This window comes from Motacilla alba, chromosome 5 (assembly GCF_015832195.1).
Source record: "Motacilla alba alba isolate MOTALB_02 chromosome 5, Motacilla_alba_V1.0_pri, whole genome shotgun sequence".
In the NCBI taxonomy this organism is placed as follows: Eukaryota; Metazoa; Chordata; class Aves; order Passeriformes; family Motacillidae; genus Motacilla; species Motacilla alba.
In genome coordinates, this window is record NC_052020.1 from 55,722,139 (window position 1) to 55,741,724 (window position 19,586).

At 42.5% G+C, this 19,586-nt stretch overlaps 1 protein-coding gene across 1 annotated transcript in view; it reads left to right on the forward strand.

Moving 5' to 3' along the window:
* The window catches only part of KCNH5 (potassium voltage-gated channel subfamily H member 5), a 159,522-nt gene that overhangs the window by 18,113 nt on the left and 121,823 nt on the right, over positions 1 to 19,586 (forward strand). The window contains exons 3-4 of the mRNA XM_038138200.1: positions 1,779 to 1,885; positions 6,357 to 6,485. Of these exons, the coding sequence (XP_037994128.1) occupies positions 1,779 to 1,885; positions 6,357 to 6,485 (236 nt within the window). The remainder of the gene's footprint in view (positions 1 to 1,778; positions 1,886 to 6,356; positions 6,486 to 19,586) is intronic.

The following is a 19,586-nucleotide window of genomic DNA, read 5'->3' on the forward strand; positions in this document are numbered from 1 at the left end:
GTAGTGACTCAGATGTTGCAGCCACTCTGATGCCTCCATCACCCAGACCAAATTGTATTTGCTGGGAATGTCCTGACAAAGGCAGGAATGATGAATCTGACTCCATGTTCTCAGAAGACTAATTGATTACTTTATAATACTATATTATATTAAAGAACACTATACTATACTAAAGAATACAGAAAGGATACTTACACAATGCTAAAAAGCTAATAGTGAAAACTCGTGACTCTTTCCAGAGTCCTGACACAGCTTGGCCCTGGTTGGCCAAAGAGTCAAAACAACTCCCAGCAGAATCCAACCAAACAATCACCTGTGGGTAAACAATGTCCAAACACATTCTACATGTGAGCACAACACAGGAGAAGCAAATGAGATAAGAATTGTTTTCCTTTTCTCTGAGGCTTCTCAGCTTCCCAGGAGAAAAATCCTGGGTGAAAGGATTTTTCAGAGAATGTGAATGCTACAACCAGGCACCAGCCTGTTGTGGGAGCAGCTCCATTGCTTCCCTGGGCTGGCTGTGAAGGGAAAAGATTCATGCTCTGGCCTTCATTGAGTACTTTAATGCTTGCTGAGCTTCTAACCACTGTGTTGTTTTATTGTTTCTTTCAGAGCAGTAGACATAAAATAAATGTTTATTGAACCTTTGGAGGTCTGTTGATCGATAAGAGAAGCTGGATTGAAACCACAGAGGCACTGATAGCTTTTCCCTTTCATATTCTCAGGGTTTTCTGTTGTAGGTTTCAGCTGAGGCTCGAACTGTTTGTGAACTAAGAGAATGGGGGGGGGGGAAAGTCTGATCAATTAAAAATATATTCATCCAAGTGTCTGAAAGCTTTTATGTGATGTTCCATTTTCTTTCAGTTCTGTAACTGGGTATTTGCACAGAGCAGCCTTCACTTATTTTTAATCCAGGGGAGAATGACAATAAAAGCCTGGCTGTTTCCTTACAAAGGCTGTCGAAAGCAAGGTCAGGGGGTTGGGTTTGCTTACACCAGCTGGAGGTCTGACCTGGAAAAGAATGCAAAGATGAGATGCTTAAGTGGCAAGAAATAGCAGAGTTAAAATTACATTTCTATATTCTCAGTCTGGAGAGGGATGAGCCTCCAAAAGCTTTTTAGTATTTTCCACTGAACTATTAAAGAAATGCAGTATACAGTAAGGAAAATGAGGATGAATTTGGTTGTTTGATTGTAGTGCAGACATGGCTACACATTGCAGTCATTGCTCGTCACTGTTTAAATCCTACCTCTATTTGTTTTGGTGTTTAGTAAAAGAATTCAAATTATCTTATTGTCCCAGATGCATCTTGACAAGATAGATTTGCAGCCATCAGTTCAGCCAACAGCCTTTACCTATAGTAACTTACATCCCTCCTCCAGAAGGACTTTCAGAAGGATTGAACAAAATTTGGGGGATTTTAGAGATTCTGTTCAGTTTTCTCTGTTTTGACAGGAATACTCCCATGGCCTGCAGCTGTGATGATAATGGTTTCATAAGCTGTCAGCTCTTTTTCTAACCTTATATCCTTAAAGATATACTCAGTATAGCACTTAATGAAGCATTATGTTGGATTTATTTGCAGTAAGAAGGTGGTCATGGTTACTCACTATTGTAGGTGTCCTTGTGACACTCTAAATGTTTAAATGGAGTATAAATCATAATTAAGCCTTGGTAAATGACAGCTCATAGCATCTTTAATGCTTTTGCTACTTAAGGTGATTGTAACAATGCTGTTGCTTGTCTAGAAAAAAAGAGATTTTTTTTTCTTTTTTCAGTTTTATGTATGGTGAACTGACAGACAAGAAGACCATTGAAAAAGTCAGACAGACTTTCGACAACTATGAGTCAAACTGCTTTGAAATTCTCCTCTACAAGAAAAACAGTATGTATATATTTGTGTGTGTGGTGCTGGGAGTGATAAAGCTATTTAAAGCATGTAATAGATTGAAGGAAATTTTCATTTTGACATATGGGTAAATTTGGGGCAAGATTTGGAGAAGAAACAGGCATTTTGGTTGCCACAGCTCAGGAAGAGATCTCTCTTTTCAGGCCAAGCATTCAGATTGCCAAGAATAGTAGTTGTTGCCTGCTGTCTCTAGTCTGACTCCTTCTTTCAAAAATATATTTAGTTTTGAGGATTGTTTCCCTGAAGGAAAACTGGGTTAAGTGAAAAGAAATGCTGAATGGGGTTCCCCCACATCCCGCAGGAAACTCCCCCATGTCTCCACAAGTGAGAAGCCAGGCCCTGGTTGTGGAGTGGCTGTTCCTGGTGGTGTTGAGATGCCTCTGTGGTGTGTAAACCAACACGTAGCAGCTCTGGGGAGAGCACTGAGCCTGGCACATAGCCCAGGGATTAGTTAGAAAACCAGGGCCTTCCATGGCTCCATGAGATTCAGGGCCTGTGTACCTTCTTGGTGGCGTTGGGATTGCAGGGAGTTGCCAGAACTGGAGATTTTCTTCATTTTGTCTTTACCATGAGCCATTCCAGCCACACTTTCTGTCCTGGGCAGTACTGGCTTGTTGACTTAGAGCACATTCTGAGCACATCCCATGCTGTTGTGTGGCCTCATGCTGGACTTGTGCATGGTGGACAGATCTGCTGAGCTGGTGGTTGTGATTCCTGTTGTTGTCAGTGTAAATGAACAGCCTCCTTCACTAGCACAGAGCCTCTTCCAAGATAGAAAGCCAAAACTCAGAGCAAAGGTGCTCCAGAAAAGCTGGTTCCTCTACTCTGCACAGAATTAGCCCAGGTGACTGGGTTGGTGGCCAGGAGCAGTCCAAGCAGTCCTGATGGAGATGCTCTCCTCAGTTTGGCTCTCAGTACAGGGTGCAGGTGCTGTGGGGCTGGGGATCTTTCCCCCTGGTTCACCTGCCTGGAGCCCAGAATCTGAGGCCATGCTTCCCCTGGGTGGGCTTTGGTGCTGACAAGGGATTGCCAGAGCTTTTTCCTGCATGCTGTGGCTGAGGGAAGGGAATGTTGTGCCTCAGGAAAGAGCTCCCTGTGCCTGACAGCCCCATTTCACTGCAAACTCACCTAAACCTTTCATGACATTGAAGGGAGCATCCTGGACACCTCCTCTTATGCTTTACCTCTGTTTTCCCTTTTTAGACTCAATCTTCCTGTGTGGGCACTAAAATAGCAGGAAATGCCTGTAGAGTTCTCAGTTCTGCCTGCATCAAGGCATTTTAGCCAACATGTTAATTAAAGAGAGAAGCCAGAGCAGCTCTGAAGTCCAGCTGCTCCTGCAGGTGCCCAGGGGAGCCCTCCAAATGACCTCTTTTTAGTTCCCAAGAATATGGATGTGTCTGTTCCACAGATCTTCTGCTTCTCTTCCCGTTTCCTGTGCATTCCGTGTCACCTGGATGCCCCCTCACATCAGAGGAATCTCCTGGGACAGGCTGATGTTGGGTATCTTTGCCAGTGGTGGTGCCCAGCACTGCCATGCCCTGTGTCCGTGTGATTTCCAAAGTGGTTCCCAGAGACCCTGTGCTCTCTCCAACCCTGGCTTCTCTTAGTAAATGCTCCTCTTAGCTCTTGCTCTAGGATCGGCTTGAATTTTATTCCTTCTATTTTATTTATGTATAAAAAAAGTCTTCTCGGTGACTTTCCTGTAACAAGGCAGATGATTTTTGCTTTGGGTTGTGGATTGTCTGCTGGAGCTTGATGATGCTGCAGAGATTTATTGAGCTGCAGTTGCCTTAATAAAATGTTCACCTTTGCCCAGATCTCCAAGCCTACACTTCCCATAAATTATGCAGGATTACAGAAGGACTTTATGGAAAATTACTCAGTATTCCTCTCCGGGCTTGAGTCACTTCCCATCCATAACATCTGTTGTCAGCTTTCTTCTCCATCACCCGAAGCCCAGAACCTCAAACACTCACTCATGCTACCAGGCTCACTCTGGGCTCCAGCTCAGCAGCTGGTGTGCTCAGGGTTTCCTTCCATTTGTCATTCTCTGAGCCTCGTGGAAGATGGTCCTTCAAGACACTGCCTGCCAATCCTCCAGGCTGAAAATGGGAGCAGAGAAGGAAATAAAGATTAGTTATCTGTTGGTATAAAGATTGGTTATCTTTATCTGTTGGTATAAAGATTAGTTATCTGTTGGTATGAAGATTAGTTATCTGTTGGTATGAATGTACTTCTGCAGAGTATAGGTGGTTACTCTGTGGAAGGGCTTGTGTTTATCACCTACATGAGGCTTGCAGTGCCTTCAGAGCACCCTCCCACCCACATTTTCAAACTGTAGGTCCAGGTGTTGTGTATTTTTGATAATGTAGCACAATGTGGTGGTTTTGTTTTTTTTTTTTTTTTTTTTTTTGGTTGGTTTTTTTTTCCTTTACCCATTCCCTTTTGCTTCTGGCAGAGGGAGATTTTGGGGTTTTCAAGTTGTTTTCCCATCCTTCTGTGCTGTGTTAGAGATGCTCTTTAAGGGCGGATGTTCTCTGGCAGCATCTGTTTGACTGCTGCCTTCCACACTCCCCTTGGTGTTCTAACCAATCTTGTAGCTTCCAGCTTCAAGACTTGAAAGCTTGCTACAACTCTCTTCTTTTTTGCTGCATTCCCTTATTATATAGTCCTTACCTCTGCCCACACAACTATTCACCAACCACATTAGGCATGCCTGCATATACATACATAGATATATATATATATCTATATATATCTATGTATGTATATATATATGTATATATGTATGTATGTATATGCATGCCTCTCTCTAGATATGTTTATCTAAATGGTAATACTCAGGAAACCTCTTTACCTATTTTTTCTCATTTTGTTGCTTCTGCAGCAGTAGCCACCTTGCCTCTGTCTTTGATTTTTGACAGCACCCTTGTACAGGGTGTTTTGCCTACTTGCTTTCATCTCAAAGGGTACCAATGGATTCCCAAGTATAAGTGCAAATTACTTCTCCAGAAAGCTGCAGCACTCTGTTTTAGTAGTTATGAAAAGTCTTTTGTCTTGGGTTAGCAACTGGGAATTAAGATAATCAAGTAATCAGCATAATAGCTCTGGAATTATCACAAAAAGCAGTCCCACACCTCTCCCACTTCTCCAGTTTACTGGTAGTGAGTTACTGGTTTAATCTGGGTTGAATTTCAATAAACCCTTGTGTGTTTTAACCTTCCCCACAGTAATCCTAGCCCAAATGGTTTTCTCTGCCCTCTGGGATCTGTGCTGCAGCTCCTGGCACAGCTCCCGGACCTGGTGCATCAGAGGAGATTTGGGGGGGCCAGCAGTGCCCATGTGGGATAACAGTGGGCAAGAGGCTTGTGTCAATGTGTCAGCTCTCAGGCAGCTCAGGAGAAAAGCCACTCTATCAACTGGTTGAAAGCACATCAAATCCCAGAGGTAATTATCTGGCTGTGAAGGCATTTATGGTGCAGCGTGCGTAGGTGCTCGTTTGGGAGGGAGGGACACAGAGCTTTGCTGGATGGAGAGCATCTGATGTTCCCAGATGCAGGGGAACAGGGTGTTTCTAAGAAAATTGCTCCAGTGTTCTAGTATTTTACCCCTGGTGGAGCACACCTGCATGTGTGTAGGGGATTGCCACATGTGTGTCAGCCTGGAAGCTTCAGCTCCTGAGCACCTGCAGGAGCTCTCTGCAAACAGGGGTGACTTACCAAAAGCCAAGCTGGCCACTCCAAAATAAAGGGCTCTTTTTGGCTGTTTATTTGATGGGTGGTAGGATTTGAAAAACACTTGGTTTCATTTTAGAAATTAAGTAGAGATAACTGCTGGGAGAGTGCAGCATTGGGCAGGGCAGTGAGGAGGTGGAGGTGTGACCTGAAACACAAAAAAAGAAATCAAATCTGATTTGTCCTGATGGGACATTGAGAGTCCAACTCAGGTCCTCTTAAATAATGTAGTCATATAAAATTTGGAGCACTTCACAGTATATTCCGTCATTTTTGGATTTGATAGCTCCATATTTCCATATTATGGAAGAGGGAATTTATTATGTATATATTATAATATTCCATATTATGTAAAGAGGGAATCAAACATGCCATTCATCTGTTTTTTTCTCACTTTTCTACATTTCAGACCTAAGTTTGTGCAACATGCTGGGAAAAAACAAGAGCAAGAGGGGAAGAACAATGTATTTTATTTCAAAATAAATTTTTATATAGCCTTCTGTCTCTGTTTATCATCTAGTTAGATTAATGAAGCTGTAAAAATGGGAATATGTTGTTTTCCTTGGAGGAAGTAAACTTGAAAACTCTGGAAGTTGCAGAAATATTGAGATACACAGCTAAACTAAATGTGTGTTTTAATAGTGTGTGATATGGGTTGGGGGTAGTTTGTGCTACACCACATTTCAATGTCACTTTTTTCTCTGCTCTAGGAACCCCAGTTTGGTTCTACATGCAAATTGCACCTATAAGAAATGAGCACGAAAAAGTGGTTTTGTTCTTGTGCACTTTTAAGGATATCACTTTATTCAAGCAACCAATTGAAGATGATTCAACAAAAGGTAAACATGAAATACATTATTATTTTTTGTGAAGGATAGAAGTAAATGCTTGAGCTCAGACCTGTCACAGGGACGTGTCATGTCTGTGATCTTTGTCTTGAACTGAGGAAATGTTTCGTGACCTGTCAGAGTTTCAATGCCACTCTCCTAAATTATTAAAAAAAAAGGATAAATCACCCTAAGTGGAAATTCCCTACCAATGCTTTTCTAGAGTCACAAGCCTTCATTTTTCTTTGTAATTCATTTCTTCATCACTACAGCAGGCACTTTCTAAAAATTACAGTTTTGATTTGTTTGAATGCTGTGCTGTTTTGGGAGATCTTTCTGTTACAGGATAGGTGTCATCTTTTCAGGAAAAAAAAATAATTCCAGCTCCTTGTGATGAGATGCTGATATTTCTTCTCTCTTGGAGGTGAAATGTGAAACAGCCTGCTTGAGTCATTTATTACTGCTGAGGAGTGATGACTGCATGGCAGTGGGCATTGTGCTTGTTACTTATCAGCTGCAGGGCAGGATTTTGTTGGAATGCTCTTGTCACTGAACAGCTCCTGGCCAGACCTGCAGCCTTGCAGGACAAATTTGTGGGGAAAGGTACAAAGGATCTGACAGCATCATCCTCTGCTTTAGTTGCAAAACATGTGTCTTGTGTCAGGTTTACATGTGTATTGCTTTGGGGGAAAACAATGCATGCTTACATAAAGCAGGACATGATCCACGTCTCTTGGAAGTTACCTCCTGATGATTAATTCTTTACTATGTTTTTCCCTTCATGCTTGAAGAAGGTTTGATGTCTCACTTGGAGCTGGTGTGCTCTAAGCCATCTTCTTTAGGATAAAAAGGTGGTGTCATTTGAATGTAAACAGCTTCTTAATTTCTAGATAGCACTTACTGCAAGTGTTTGGATAACTGAGAAGTCAGTTTATAAAAGCGGACTTAAAATGAAAGGTTCCCCTCCTAGCTAACACTAAATATGACAGATTTTTTTTGTCTAGAGAGTATTATCCATAAAATTATAAGATCCTGATATAGGAATACCTTCTCAGTCATCATAAACTTTATTGTCTCTACAATTTAGCTAGCAACCTGCAAATGTTCTTTATTTTGCTTGCAGCTCCATAATGTGGAATTCTTCTGCCTGGAAAGAAACAGAGTTTTTTAGGGTGAATGCCAGTTAATTAAAAGGACTTTATAGGTATCTGAAGGCATGGGACTGGCTCCTTGCTGCAGTGTATGTAATACATAGTGTGAGCTCGTCAAGGAAAAAGCCAGTCTTTGCAAGAATCCTCTTGTAAGGTTCCCTATTCTATGATTTCTGGAGGAACCAAGATGCATCTCACATGGAAGTCGCTCCCAAATCCTCCCTTTTTCCCAGCTCTGCCCCGCTTCCCACAGGACTGAGTTGCACTGAGAAGTGCAACTGCAGTAGGACAGAGATAACATACTGAAGGTGGCTCTCAAATGCAGAAATGATGAATTTCACAACAAAGGAATCCTCCTTTGGATTCTCAGCCTGGGGGATTCAGACTCTGCTGCCTTCCCTGGGGAGGCAGGGAGGTGCTCCAGGGGCCGAGCTCTTCCCCTCCCCGTCTTGTGGCTGAGGAGGAGCAGAACCCATGTGGCATCTAGAACAGGAATATATGTTCCTATGGGAAAGAGCAGTAGCAGTGAAATGCATGACTTGTGTGCTGCTGCTCTGCACTGGAGAGCACCATTAGCTAAAATGCCAGGTATTAATGATGGACATCACAAAATACTGCCCTTAGCAGCCAAAGAGCCTTGGCTCTATGTCTAAAGAGCCCTTACTTCTGTCAAAGTCATACTCTAAAAACCCCCAAAACTCAAACAGAACATTGCAGAGGCAGTGCAGCCACATCTCCCACATTTCTTTAAAGTACAGAACTGGAGCCTGAAGAATCTACTTTGGTTAGAGCATTGAAGAGCATTGATCTGTGCCTCCAACAAACCTCACCATCACAAACCACTGACCCGATTTTTCTTCTGCTTCTGTATAAATTAAAGCTTGTCTTTTGCATCCTTGATATAAGGAAAACATATTCAAATATTTGCAGCATTTTACTACAGGGGTGGGAAAACAGCACTGTTGCATTACCCTGTGTGTCTCAGCTGTGTGGGTCTCTGGGATCCCAGGGCTCTGGGATCAGAGTGGTTTTGTGTCAGACATGGTGCTATGAGAGATACATAATTCATTGTCCCTGCAGATAACATTACAATGTGCTTAGAAGCTGCCAGGCCACTTCATTTTTGAATTATGAGATTGGTAAACATATGCATTAAAATTTAGCAGAGAATTTTTAAAGTCTTGTGGAACAGGGTTTCAATAAAATGCTGCTGCCGAGTGCTGGGATTTGCCATTGAAAAGGCTATTTTTTTTTTCCTTTTTAAAAGAAGGATATTTCTTAAGAAATTCTGCCAGGACCATGCAATACATAATACATAAGTAACTATGGTACAGATGAGTTACTGTGTGTTACTTATGGGAGCAGTAAATTTGAATGAAAAATTCAGCAGGAATAAAATATTGATGCCATTATGCAATAATCTCTCCATACCAAAATGTTCTGCACTGTTCAAAGGTGTGTTGCTTTATTGTGAAGCTTCAGTATATCATGCCCCTATGAGGTATTTAAATCATGCCACTGGTTGTATCTACACTGCAGAGTGTCTGTGTGTCCCCACTCCTGGAAATACCCGGTGGGGTTGGCGTCTCATGGAGACCTTGCCAGGGAACAGCAGGTTTGGGGGGACAGAGAGTGGTGCTGAGGATGCAGATCTGCCCAAAAGTGTCAAGCAGCTTGTTGGGTTTGGAAAACAGGACAAACAAATGACAAACAGTTGTCACACTACAAAGCACATTGCCAGGGTGAGGTGAGATTTTGTTTTTCCTGATGTGGGTTTAAAAACGTGTTTGTTGAGTGCAGAAAATGCATCTGACTTCACGGGGACAAGCCCCGTGCGGGCAGAGGGAGTCAGAGAGGTCTGGGACACTGTGACAGATGGTGTGTCTGTGCTTACCTGTGTGCTCACCACTTGCTCTGTTAATGCTGAAAGGAGGAGGAGGAGGAGGAGGAAGAAGGGAGGAGGAGGGAGCTTTGCTTGCCAGAGGGAGTAAAAGTAATGAAAATTTTTCTCAGGCTCACCCAGGGGGCTGTGAATTTGCTGCAGACCAGAAAGCTGTTGAAACTTACTGGACTGTAAGCAAGACTTGAGAAAAGGGATATTTAAAAGCTATCTTCCTCTCATAAAATACAGTGACAGAGATCAAAACCCTTGTTTTCTGAGAGGGTACAGGCAGTCGACTGTTGACTGAAGATTGGACTGACTTGTTTTCTTGTTACTTGTGCTCCAATCTGTTATTGCTGCGTGATGCGTGGGAGACCTATGATGTATGGCAATGTAACAGTGACCAAAACCTGCTGTAAAGCCATTCCTTGGAAATGAAAAATTACTTCAGAAAGTGTCTAACGAGTCAAAAGTGTCAAAACCCCCAGCAACTCCAGCAGAAGCAGCAAAACTGATGATGGAAGGAACGATCAGCTTCCTGGTTGATGTGTTCCCTCCTGGGTGAAGGTGTCACCAGCAGCTTGGAGGTCTGGAGGGCAGAGAGAACCCCTCCATTGGTTTAGGTTTGGATTTATACTGCCCCAGCTCCTGAGCCAGTGGCTGATGAGCTGTGGATGGGGGCGGTGTGGAAGAAGAAGAGGTATGAGAATTCATGGTGAGGCAGGAGGTGATGGCTGCCCTTGGTGGTCACTGGGCCAGTGCTTTATTTTCTGGTTAAGGAGCTGTGCTGTGCTTGTCTGATCTCTCCTTTCCTTCTCCTGCTCCTCTTTGCTAATAGGAGTATTTGTCTGATCTGGATTCAGCAGCAAGCAGCAGGTCCCACCTGAGGTGGCAGAGGGCAGATCCCCAGGTCTCCTGGCTCAAGCATGCACAGCAGAGGTGGAAGGCCATTACAAGCATATGAAAGATCCTATTATGTATTTTCTTTAGGTGAATAAAACCAAAAGGATCTTTTTTTTTTTAATGTTTGTACCATTGTCAGGTCACAGTTGGATGCTTTTATCAGCTTGCTGAGCTTTTATTCTGTCTTCACCCAATGGCCTTTTAAAAACATCTGAAGACTTTCAATTCCTCCAAAGATACACAGTGGTAATAATCTTCTGTTTATTTATCAGGAAAAAAATTAAGCCATTTTTCTGGGCCCTAACTATTAGAAGGGTGAATGGGGCCACTTAAAATGTTAACACCATTTGAAGCCAGGAGTTCTGTAGAGTCTATGGAACAAAAAGTTTAAGTGTACAAAAAAACCAAAAAAAAAAACCAACAAAAAAAGACCAGCAATTTTGGTTAGTAGTGGAGTTTCACCCAGTTGTGCAATGGTTTTATTCCCTTTGTTATCATCAGTGAAGATAAAATGTGGCCTCTTTGTAAACTTAGAATTTTTTGTTGGCTGGGATTCTTACTGGTTATCTGCAGTCTCTGAGGAAACATCAGGCTTGTCCCATCTGTAGTGATGGGGAAGTTCTAGTGAATAATAATGAGATGTAGAATCAGGATGCAAAGTTGTGTTAATGAGCCCCCTACAACTCAGGACAGTGTGCTGTTAACAGATGGAATCGGGAAATGGCGCAGCAGGATCCTGAAGTTGCTTTTTTTTTTTTTTTTTCCCTTTTCACTTGATAGAGCCAGACTCTGATAATCAAGTCTGTCTGGGACAATGCTGTAATGCTTCCAGTGATATAACTCTTTATGGTTATATAACTCTATATAATGATACAACTCTATCTCAGAGTGTGACAGGGCTATAAAAAGTGTAGTAGTTGCAGAAATATGCACTTATGGCTTGCTAATCCTTGCTAAGCCTATAATTCTGATCCTTTTTTATCTTTAATAAGTACAAGTTATTAAGCATATATAACTAGTTGCACATGGGAACCTTTTTTTTTTTCCTTGAGGGGGTATCCATCCTGGTGATAATAGAAGAAGTGGGTGGAGGGATTAGAGCATGAAAATAAGGTTTCTACCTTTAGCTGAAGCACAGTGTACCCTGGTGAGTACATCACCTTGACAGTAATCCATCACAGTAATTTAAGAGGTTACAATTTGGATATCCTTAACAAGTTTTTATTGCACTTTTCTGTGACTGTAATAACAAGGGTAACAATTGAGACCCACTTGATCTCATGCTGCCTCCTTCTGCTGTTTCCCTCTTCCAGGCTGCAGGGAGATCACCTCCAGTTCTCCATTCTCCCCTGGGTCTGGAGGGCAGCATCCAGGGACTCCTGGGCCGGGGGAAAGGGCTTTGGTTTGGGAAGCATGACAAGAATGGGCATTTGCCAAGACACCAGGTGGGTTTTCAGGCCAAGAGCAGACAACTCAGTGCAGTGATGCTGAGAGAGAATCTCTTTTAGTATTTAGATAGATAATATTCAGATGAAATACTCTTTTAGGTAGTATTTTAAACCATCCATTTGGGATAGGCACAGCTTGCCAGTAACCTGGAAGACCTTCCAAGGTTGCTTTTCTTCTGTTCCTGCAGGACAAGCATCCCTGTTATTCATCCCTGTTATGTCTTCAGCGGTGTGCTGCTGGCACTTTCTGCAGACACTGCTCAGGCCAAATAGTCACAGAGAGACTTGCTTCTTCACTTTCAGGAGTGATGCTCCAAGGCCTTATTTTCACTCCCTCTTCCCCCTCTGTTTCCTTTTTTTGCTTTACTGCTGCTGGATACCCCCTGTAATGAAGAAGAGGGAATTTTCATTTCCATATCCAGGGTTGTTTAGTTTCTTTCACAGAAATGAAGTACTTTTTTTCTGAATATGATACAGACTTTGGAGCCCTTTGTGTGCTCCATCAGCAACCCATCAATGCACATTAACTGTCTGCAAATTTCTGGAAGTTTAATGTGCAATGAAAATGAAATCCCATTGAAATGAAATCTAGCCCTGTGAGAGATTGAATTAAACTGGAAGCTGATCTTTGAAGCAGAAGCTGTTTGTAGATGGATACACTTTGTATGTAGAAAACTGAACACTCATCATTAGCCAAATCTAAAATAATAAGTATAAATGTAGTGGGGTTTAAAAGCCTGATCTGTGTAACACGGGGCATTCCACTTCACTAAGTTGCTCCTCTGCTGAACCCATGAACTTGTGTGGAACTAAATCATCCCCTCCAGGGAGGCATCCAGTATTGATTTAGAAGAGGCTGAGCATCCACTACATTACTTACTATGTTTTGTGCTTCTCCATTAGGCTTTTGGCATTAAAGAAGTGTCAAATTAGCCTGGCTTCAGCTTCTTGCAGTGGCATCTTCTTATGTCTTTTTTCCCCACTGTATTAAGAAATTCCCACTAAGGCATTCCCACTAATTCCCACACATATAATCAGCTCATCACTGTGCCTTCATTTGATAAAGTAAATGAGCTCAGCTCCTTAAACCTCTGTCTAGACTGAATTTGGAGGTCTGGTGATGGCAGATACATGGATATTTTAGCTGCCCTTTAATCCAGCTCATTGGCAGCAGTAGGGATGAAGCTGTGGTGGCCTGGATTCCAGCCTTCCAGGTCCCCAGTGAGTTTCTGCAGCAATTATTGTGGCCGGGGGGGTTTCCAGCTAATTCCTCTTTATTGCTCATTGCTCAGCCTCCAAGCCCAGTTCTTACTGTTATGTATCCAAGGAGCAGGTGACTTTTTGCCAAAGCCAATTACATGCTGAACTGCTCATCTACCAAGACCTTTGGATCCTTTTCAGACCTTGTCTTGCTTGGGACATATCCCCCTCCTGTGCTGGAGTTACAATTTTCATTGCTTTTCTCTGGATGACTGTTTTCCATTTAAAGCATGTTTTAATGGCACGTGCCTAGGCATCAAGCACATCATCCTGACTGTCCTCAGGACAGTGCTGATGTAAACAGCATCTCAGTGCTGTTTAACATTCCTCTAATCCTCCTGTCATTTGACACTTCTATCAGTCATTTTATAAGACTTTCAAACCCTGGAGACAAGCACTGAATAGGATCCCTGGCCACTGGTGTCCAGAAAGATCCCAGTAACAAATTTTTACTATTTTCCACTGCTCCTTGTTTGATACTTGCCAAGTAATAAATTCTTCACCCGTTTAACCTGTAATTTATTGAACTGTGTGGTCTCAATATCTCATTGAGAGTGTCACACAAGGGTCAATTTGGTGAAGATTGCTGTGCAAGAGGCTTTCGCCACGCTGTGTCTCTGGGGTGATTCAAATGCAGAACCAGGATGAGATGATGTGATGGGATGAGCCCTTTGCTATCTGACCAACTCCTAAAAGCCAGTTAACTGATATTTACAGTAATTAGTATTTTTTCCCCTTCTTCTTCCCCAAATTTGCACCAGTTTGCGTACACTTATGGGAAGAAGTTCTCCAGTGGCTCTTCGTTTGTGTATAAAGTTTAGCCTTATTTACAGAAAAATTAAATGTAAGAAGTTGGGCACTGTACATTTAAGGCTATTTGAGAATTAAACTAAAAAATATTTTGTAATTCTAAAATGTACGCCTAGTGTAGTCTAGAGTTATATAAATCTTAGCTCTCCTTATCAGTAGATCTCAAAATGGCTTGCAAATTAGGTAATTAGCATTATCTTCATTTTAAGGAGGAGAAACTGAAGCTCAGAGAGGTAAAATGATACGCCCAAGATTACCCACTAGTTCTTCATCCATACTGAGCTACCCAGCAGTTGCAGTGGGTGGATGGTAGCTGGGAAGACAACACTGAGCAAGAAGGGAGGTTGGATGTAAAAATTATCCCAGGAGTGCAGTGCATTTTCAGACCGTGAAACACACAGTTTCAATTCTAGAAATTTATCCCAATATTTTGAATTTCATTTTAATAGACTCTAAGTCAGAAATATTTTCACTGCACCATGGGAATAATTGAACATTGTTTGACTATTAATCTGTTTATTCAGGAGTCTTGTTTATTCCCCTCTGTCTCTAAAAACCCAATACTGGGATTATCAAGTTTTTCAAAGAGACAGTGAACTCTTTCAGACATACTTTGCCTGCAGTAAAGAGCAAACAGCCATTTTCATGACAAAAACCATTGTCATGATTTTACTGCTTGAGAGTCTAGAAATAGTTTGGATTTATACATGCTAACTATTTATGCCAAAGGATGGTCTGTGTTACCAATTGCATTCCACACTTCCTAACTCTGAGCAGGGCTAGCTCTTTGCTCTTGTGGGTAAGTCATAAATTATGTATTATTTAAGCATTCTGCATGTTAACTGTTTTGTGCTTCACAACGACATCAGAACACTCTTCCCATGGCTGGGATGTGTTCCCTGTGCACCTGCAGGCAGGGATCAAACACAAGCACTGCTGGAATTGCCCTCTGCAATTGTTTTTTTTACACTGAATAGAATTCTTAACCCAGGTGTATTCCCTGCAGTCTAAGGTAGGGAATAGTTCCCTGTTATACTGATTTAAAAGTCACCATTATTTAAGACCAGACAAACTCTGACAAAAAGGTTAATTGCAACCCAGTAGAGCTGCATTAATGCTTTATTAGGGGCAGCTAGTCATGTCAAGGTTTTTCAGAGCAAGGGCACCACAAAGGACATTAACATTTCACCTTGAGATTGTAAACTCTTCATAAACTCTGATGTATGAATTTAGCTTTAAAATAACATAATGTAGTTTATGAGCTAAATATTTTTTTTTCAGTGTGGCTACTAGCTGGGTGGTTAGATCTGCATTTGGAACTGTACACAAACCCAGTCAGAGAGACTGCAAATTTCAACTCTTAATTAAATTATGGTGAGAGTTCCAAAGGTTTTATCGCTTGCATTTAGTTATATTTGAAAATATTATCTGTTTCATGAGCTTTGTGAGCTTGGAAATCCTTCTGATTCCAAGGCTTTGTCTCCACATAACCTTCAGGAAAGAGTCTCAAATGTCTTTTCCAACCTAAACGATTCAATGATTCTGTCTCATCCATTCCAGCATCACTTCTGCTTGGGGAAGCCTCCCTTGCTGCATTTCTTTGGACAGATTTTACTCTTTTTTTTTTTTTTTTATGCTCTGCCATACACTGCATCAACATCTTGGACCTGGCTGGCATTTCTCCCTGCCCAGGGAAGGCAGCAGAGATGAGCAGCAGTGTTGGAGCTGCCTGTGGGTGTTTGTGTGCTGGACCCATGTGCAGGGTGTGTTGTTGGGGAGCAGGCTGGTGCCCAGAAGGGCAGAGAGAGGTCCCTGTGGCAGTGCAAGGGTGCAGCTGGCAGAAATGTGAAAATGTGGAGTCTCTGAATGATTCTGGAAAGGATTTTGCACACAGAGAAAGCAGCGAGTGCGGCAGTGGAGGGGAGGTTTGTGCAGAGCAGCTGCCCCAGAGCTGTGCCCATGCCAGAGATGCTGCACACATGTGCCCATCCCAGCTGTCCAGTGTAAAACAGAATGATGGATTTGGGGTCCCAGGGAGAAAGATATGTGAGCACAACACTGCTCTTGTTGGAGGAGGAGCTGATGGAGGGCACGTGCTGTGAGTGGGACAGTTTGGACTCTGGTGGTGGAGGGACAAAAGGATTGAGCTCTAACCTTGAAATACCATTTCCCCCTCAGGCACCATGAAGTTTCTGTAGTGGTGTATGAATCTATACATTCATACACCACTGAGCGGGTAAATGAACTCCTCAGACCCTTCTGGAAAGCTTTTCCTCCTCTGAGGAGGTGTTTGGGTGCTCTGTCTGCTTCACCTGACTATTCCCCACCTCCCCCACCTGTGCTCCTGCACTCCCCCAGGAATCCTGTCACAGCATCAACAGCTTCAACCAGTGTCACAGCGTCTAAGGTTTAGAAAAAATACCTTTTAAAAAAAATTAATTTGGTATGCCTGTTTTTATTTCTCTTCAGAGAAACCTCTGGCTCAGCTGTTGTGTGAAGGTCATCACAAAGTTATTTCTGTCTCAGTTAGACCCAGAGTCAGAGGGCTGTCAAATTGGCAGTCCTGTTTAGGGCAAGAGGCATGGAGAATAGTGGATGTAAAATATTTAATTGTGTCTAAAATGCATGGAGGAAGAAGGAAGTTGCCAGCTTGAAGAGCAGGATTACAGCTGGGCCAAGGCAGAGAGTAGTTTAGCCCATGTCTATCAGCATGCTTGCCTTCTCCTGTCCTTGTAACTGTTAAACCTCCAGTTTACTGAGAATGCAGTAATTTTACTTTGAATAATGGATAGAAACAGGCAAATATTTTGCTAGGTTCCTGTTTAAGAGATCATTGTTTTGGATCCTGAGAATGAATGCAGATCATGAGGGTTTTTTTTAAAGCAGGGGAACATTTTGTCCCTGGATAAGAAAGTAATGAAAGAGAACCAGGAGAAACAATCATTTTATTTATAAGCTATTCCAGAATTTTCCAATCGAGGTGGTTCACATCTTTGTGTGGAACACCTAATTTAACTGCTTGTAAGGAGAAGCAGCTGCTGGCCTGAGCTGGTGTGTGGTCTGAATGCTGCTGCTTTTTTTCCCAAGAATTTGAGTGCAGTGGTGCAAGTTCAGGGTGCTGTTTTTCAGGCAGTGCTGTGGAAAAAGATGCAATCCAGCTGAGCTGAAGAGAGCGTCAAAAGTGTTGAATTTTCTCATAAGTACATTTTTGTTTTTGCCCCTCTTGCGCCTGCTATTTGTGCATCTCCTTTACTCCTTCCAGACTGAAAATATCTGTGAGGACAGACGGTCACTAATACTTGGGATAAAATTATCATTCTTTTCAAGTGTCTGTCTGAAGAGGAAAAGAAAGGAGAGAATTGTTTGAAGAAACACTGACAGCAGTAGGCAGCTATGCAAATTTTCCCTGGTCTATTTAAACATACACATTGGTTTTAAATATAATTCCGAACTTGTCTAGTCTACAACAAGGTCAAGAAAGAGAGAAATGTACCCTGTGCAGATTATTTCAGACACAAGGCAGCCTGTGTGCATTTTCACCTTCCCACTCATAACCCAGCATCTTGCTGTTGCTGTGTTTTTAATTCTCTAGGGTTGTAAATAGGAAACAAAAGAACCTGGTACTTTTTTTTCACACTATTGCAGATGGGTAGATTGGAGCAGGTAAAACAATGCTGGACTTGGTGCTGAGTTGGAGAAAAAAAGTCATGCTAGTGTATTCTGTGTTTCCAGTGTCCAGAATCATGGGCTTCACAGGGCTGAAAGAAATGTGAAAATGTGAAGTCTCTAAATGAGGCTGGAAGGGTTTTGCAGAAGGTCTGCTCTGTCACAAAGCAAAACTTTGGTCTTGATGGAGAAAAGACATGATGAAATGGTTTGTCCTGTGAAAAGAAGAGGTCAGAGCAGATGAGCAGAGTGGTAACCTTGAATGCTAAAATATGTAGCTTCTTTCTTTCACATGAAATTGATGATTTCATGTGGTGGTAAAGAAGGATTTGAAAAAAATCGTAGTTTTTCCTTTCTTTTTACTTTTACAGCAGAAGAGTTGCTGTTGTCTGGTGTGCAGCTTATTGCTCCATCTTCCCTAACTTCCCCAGGAATTCTGCATTTGTGGTTAATGGAGGACAGATGCTTTTCTTACCTAGAATAGCGACAAGGGACTTCTTACCAGTTCTACTTTTATAAGACAGGCATTTTAAACCCTGTATTTTTGTGAGAGGGATCTCTCAGCCTGAAAAGCACCTCGAGATAGGGTTTCTAGAGAGTGCATGAAGCCATTTCCTGTCATTGCCAGCCTCTGACTCTTCTCCAAATCCTCCTCACTGCAGGAACTGGCCTCACCAGTGAGGAGGAGATGGGAGGGATCACCCTCCTGGACCTGCTGGCAGTTCTGTGTCTCACTCAGCCGAGGATTCCCACTATGGACACGTTCAGCTCGGTCCTCTGGCAATCCCCACACCATTTTCTGCCAAACCACTTCCCAGCATGTATTGTCCATGGGGTTGTACCTCCTTAGGTACAGGGCTTGTCACTTCTCCCTGCTGGACATGCCCATGTCCCTGTCAGGAGTTGGAGTAGGTGACAGCACTGGGATGTGACAAATGAGAGTGATTTGGGCTGCACCCAGCAGTTTGTCTGTGGTGGTGTTGTTTTTGCTGAGCACTTCTCCATCGCTCTTGTATCAGCTGTGAGGCAGGATAACAAAATAAAGATTGGGGACTGGCCCATATTTGTCCTTCTGGACCACGGGGAAATATTTTTCCAGGGGGAGAGGACCATGGCTGAGTACATGAGTATGTGAGTACCTGCCCAGGACTGGAAGTGAGTGAACATCTTCCTGGAGGAGAGCTGCTCTTTTTCCCTGGTTCTTGCTGTGTGTTTGCAGTGACCCAAAATAAATCACCTGCATGCAGTGTGGCCTCCAGCAATTACTAGAAATGCTGGGGCAGAGCCATCACAATGCTGTTACCAGGCTCACTTGGTCTTTGAAATTGCTGGTTTAGAAAAATAAAGAACAGGTCTGACTTCTGTCTTAAAGCTGTCTCCTTCCTGCCGTTTTATAGACAATTAGGAAAAGGAAAAGTGCAAGGATTTTTTAGTAGAAATTAATAGTTCACAGATCACTGTAGTCTGCCTTGACCTTGTTAAACAGAGAAAGTGCATATTCCTAACTGAATATCCCTGTAAGCTCCAGAAGCATGAGACATATCTGAAGCTCACATTTAAAGTTTACATTTGAAAAGTTAATAAAATGCTTCTATTTTTTACCTTTTCCCAGTGAATTTTTTATGTGCATTTTTGAGGTCATGTATAAATAGCCAGACACAAATGTTTGTGCAGTGCTGGTGGCGTGTCATGGTATTTTAAGCTGTTCTGATTGTTAAATGATGAACAATGGATTTACATTTGTGTGAATGTGATATGTATATGGTAAATGGCAAAGCCAAGTTTGTACCTCATTTTTTCTTGAATTTTTACTGTCTTTTCTGTTCCCTGCTTGTTATTTCATCTCCCTCAGGGCTTTCCTTAACATTCCAAGTCCCTGACCCCTATCAGCAAAAGGCATTTAAGAGTAAGCCTAGCACTGGCACAGGTTGCCCAGAGCAGCTGTGGCTGCCCCATCCCTGGGAGTGCTCAAGGCCAGGTTGGATGGGGCTTG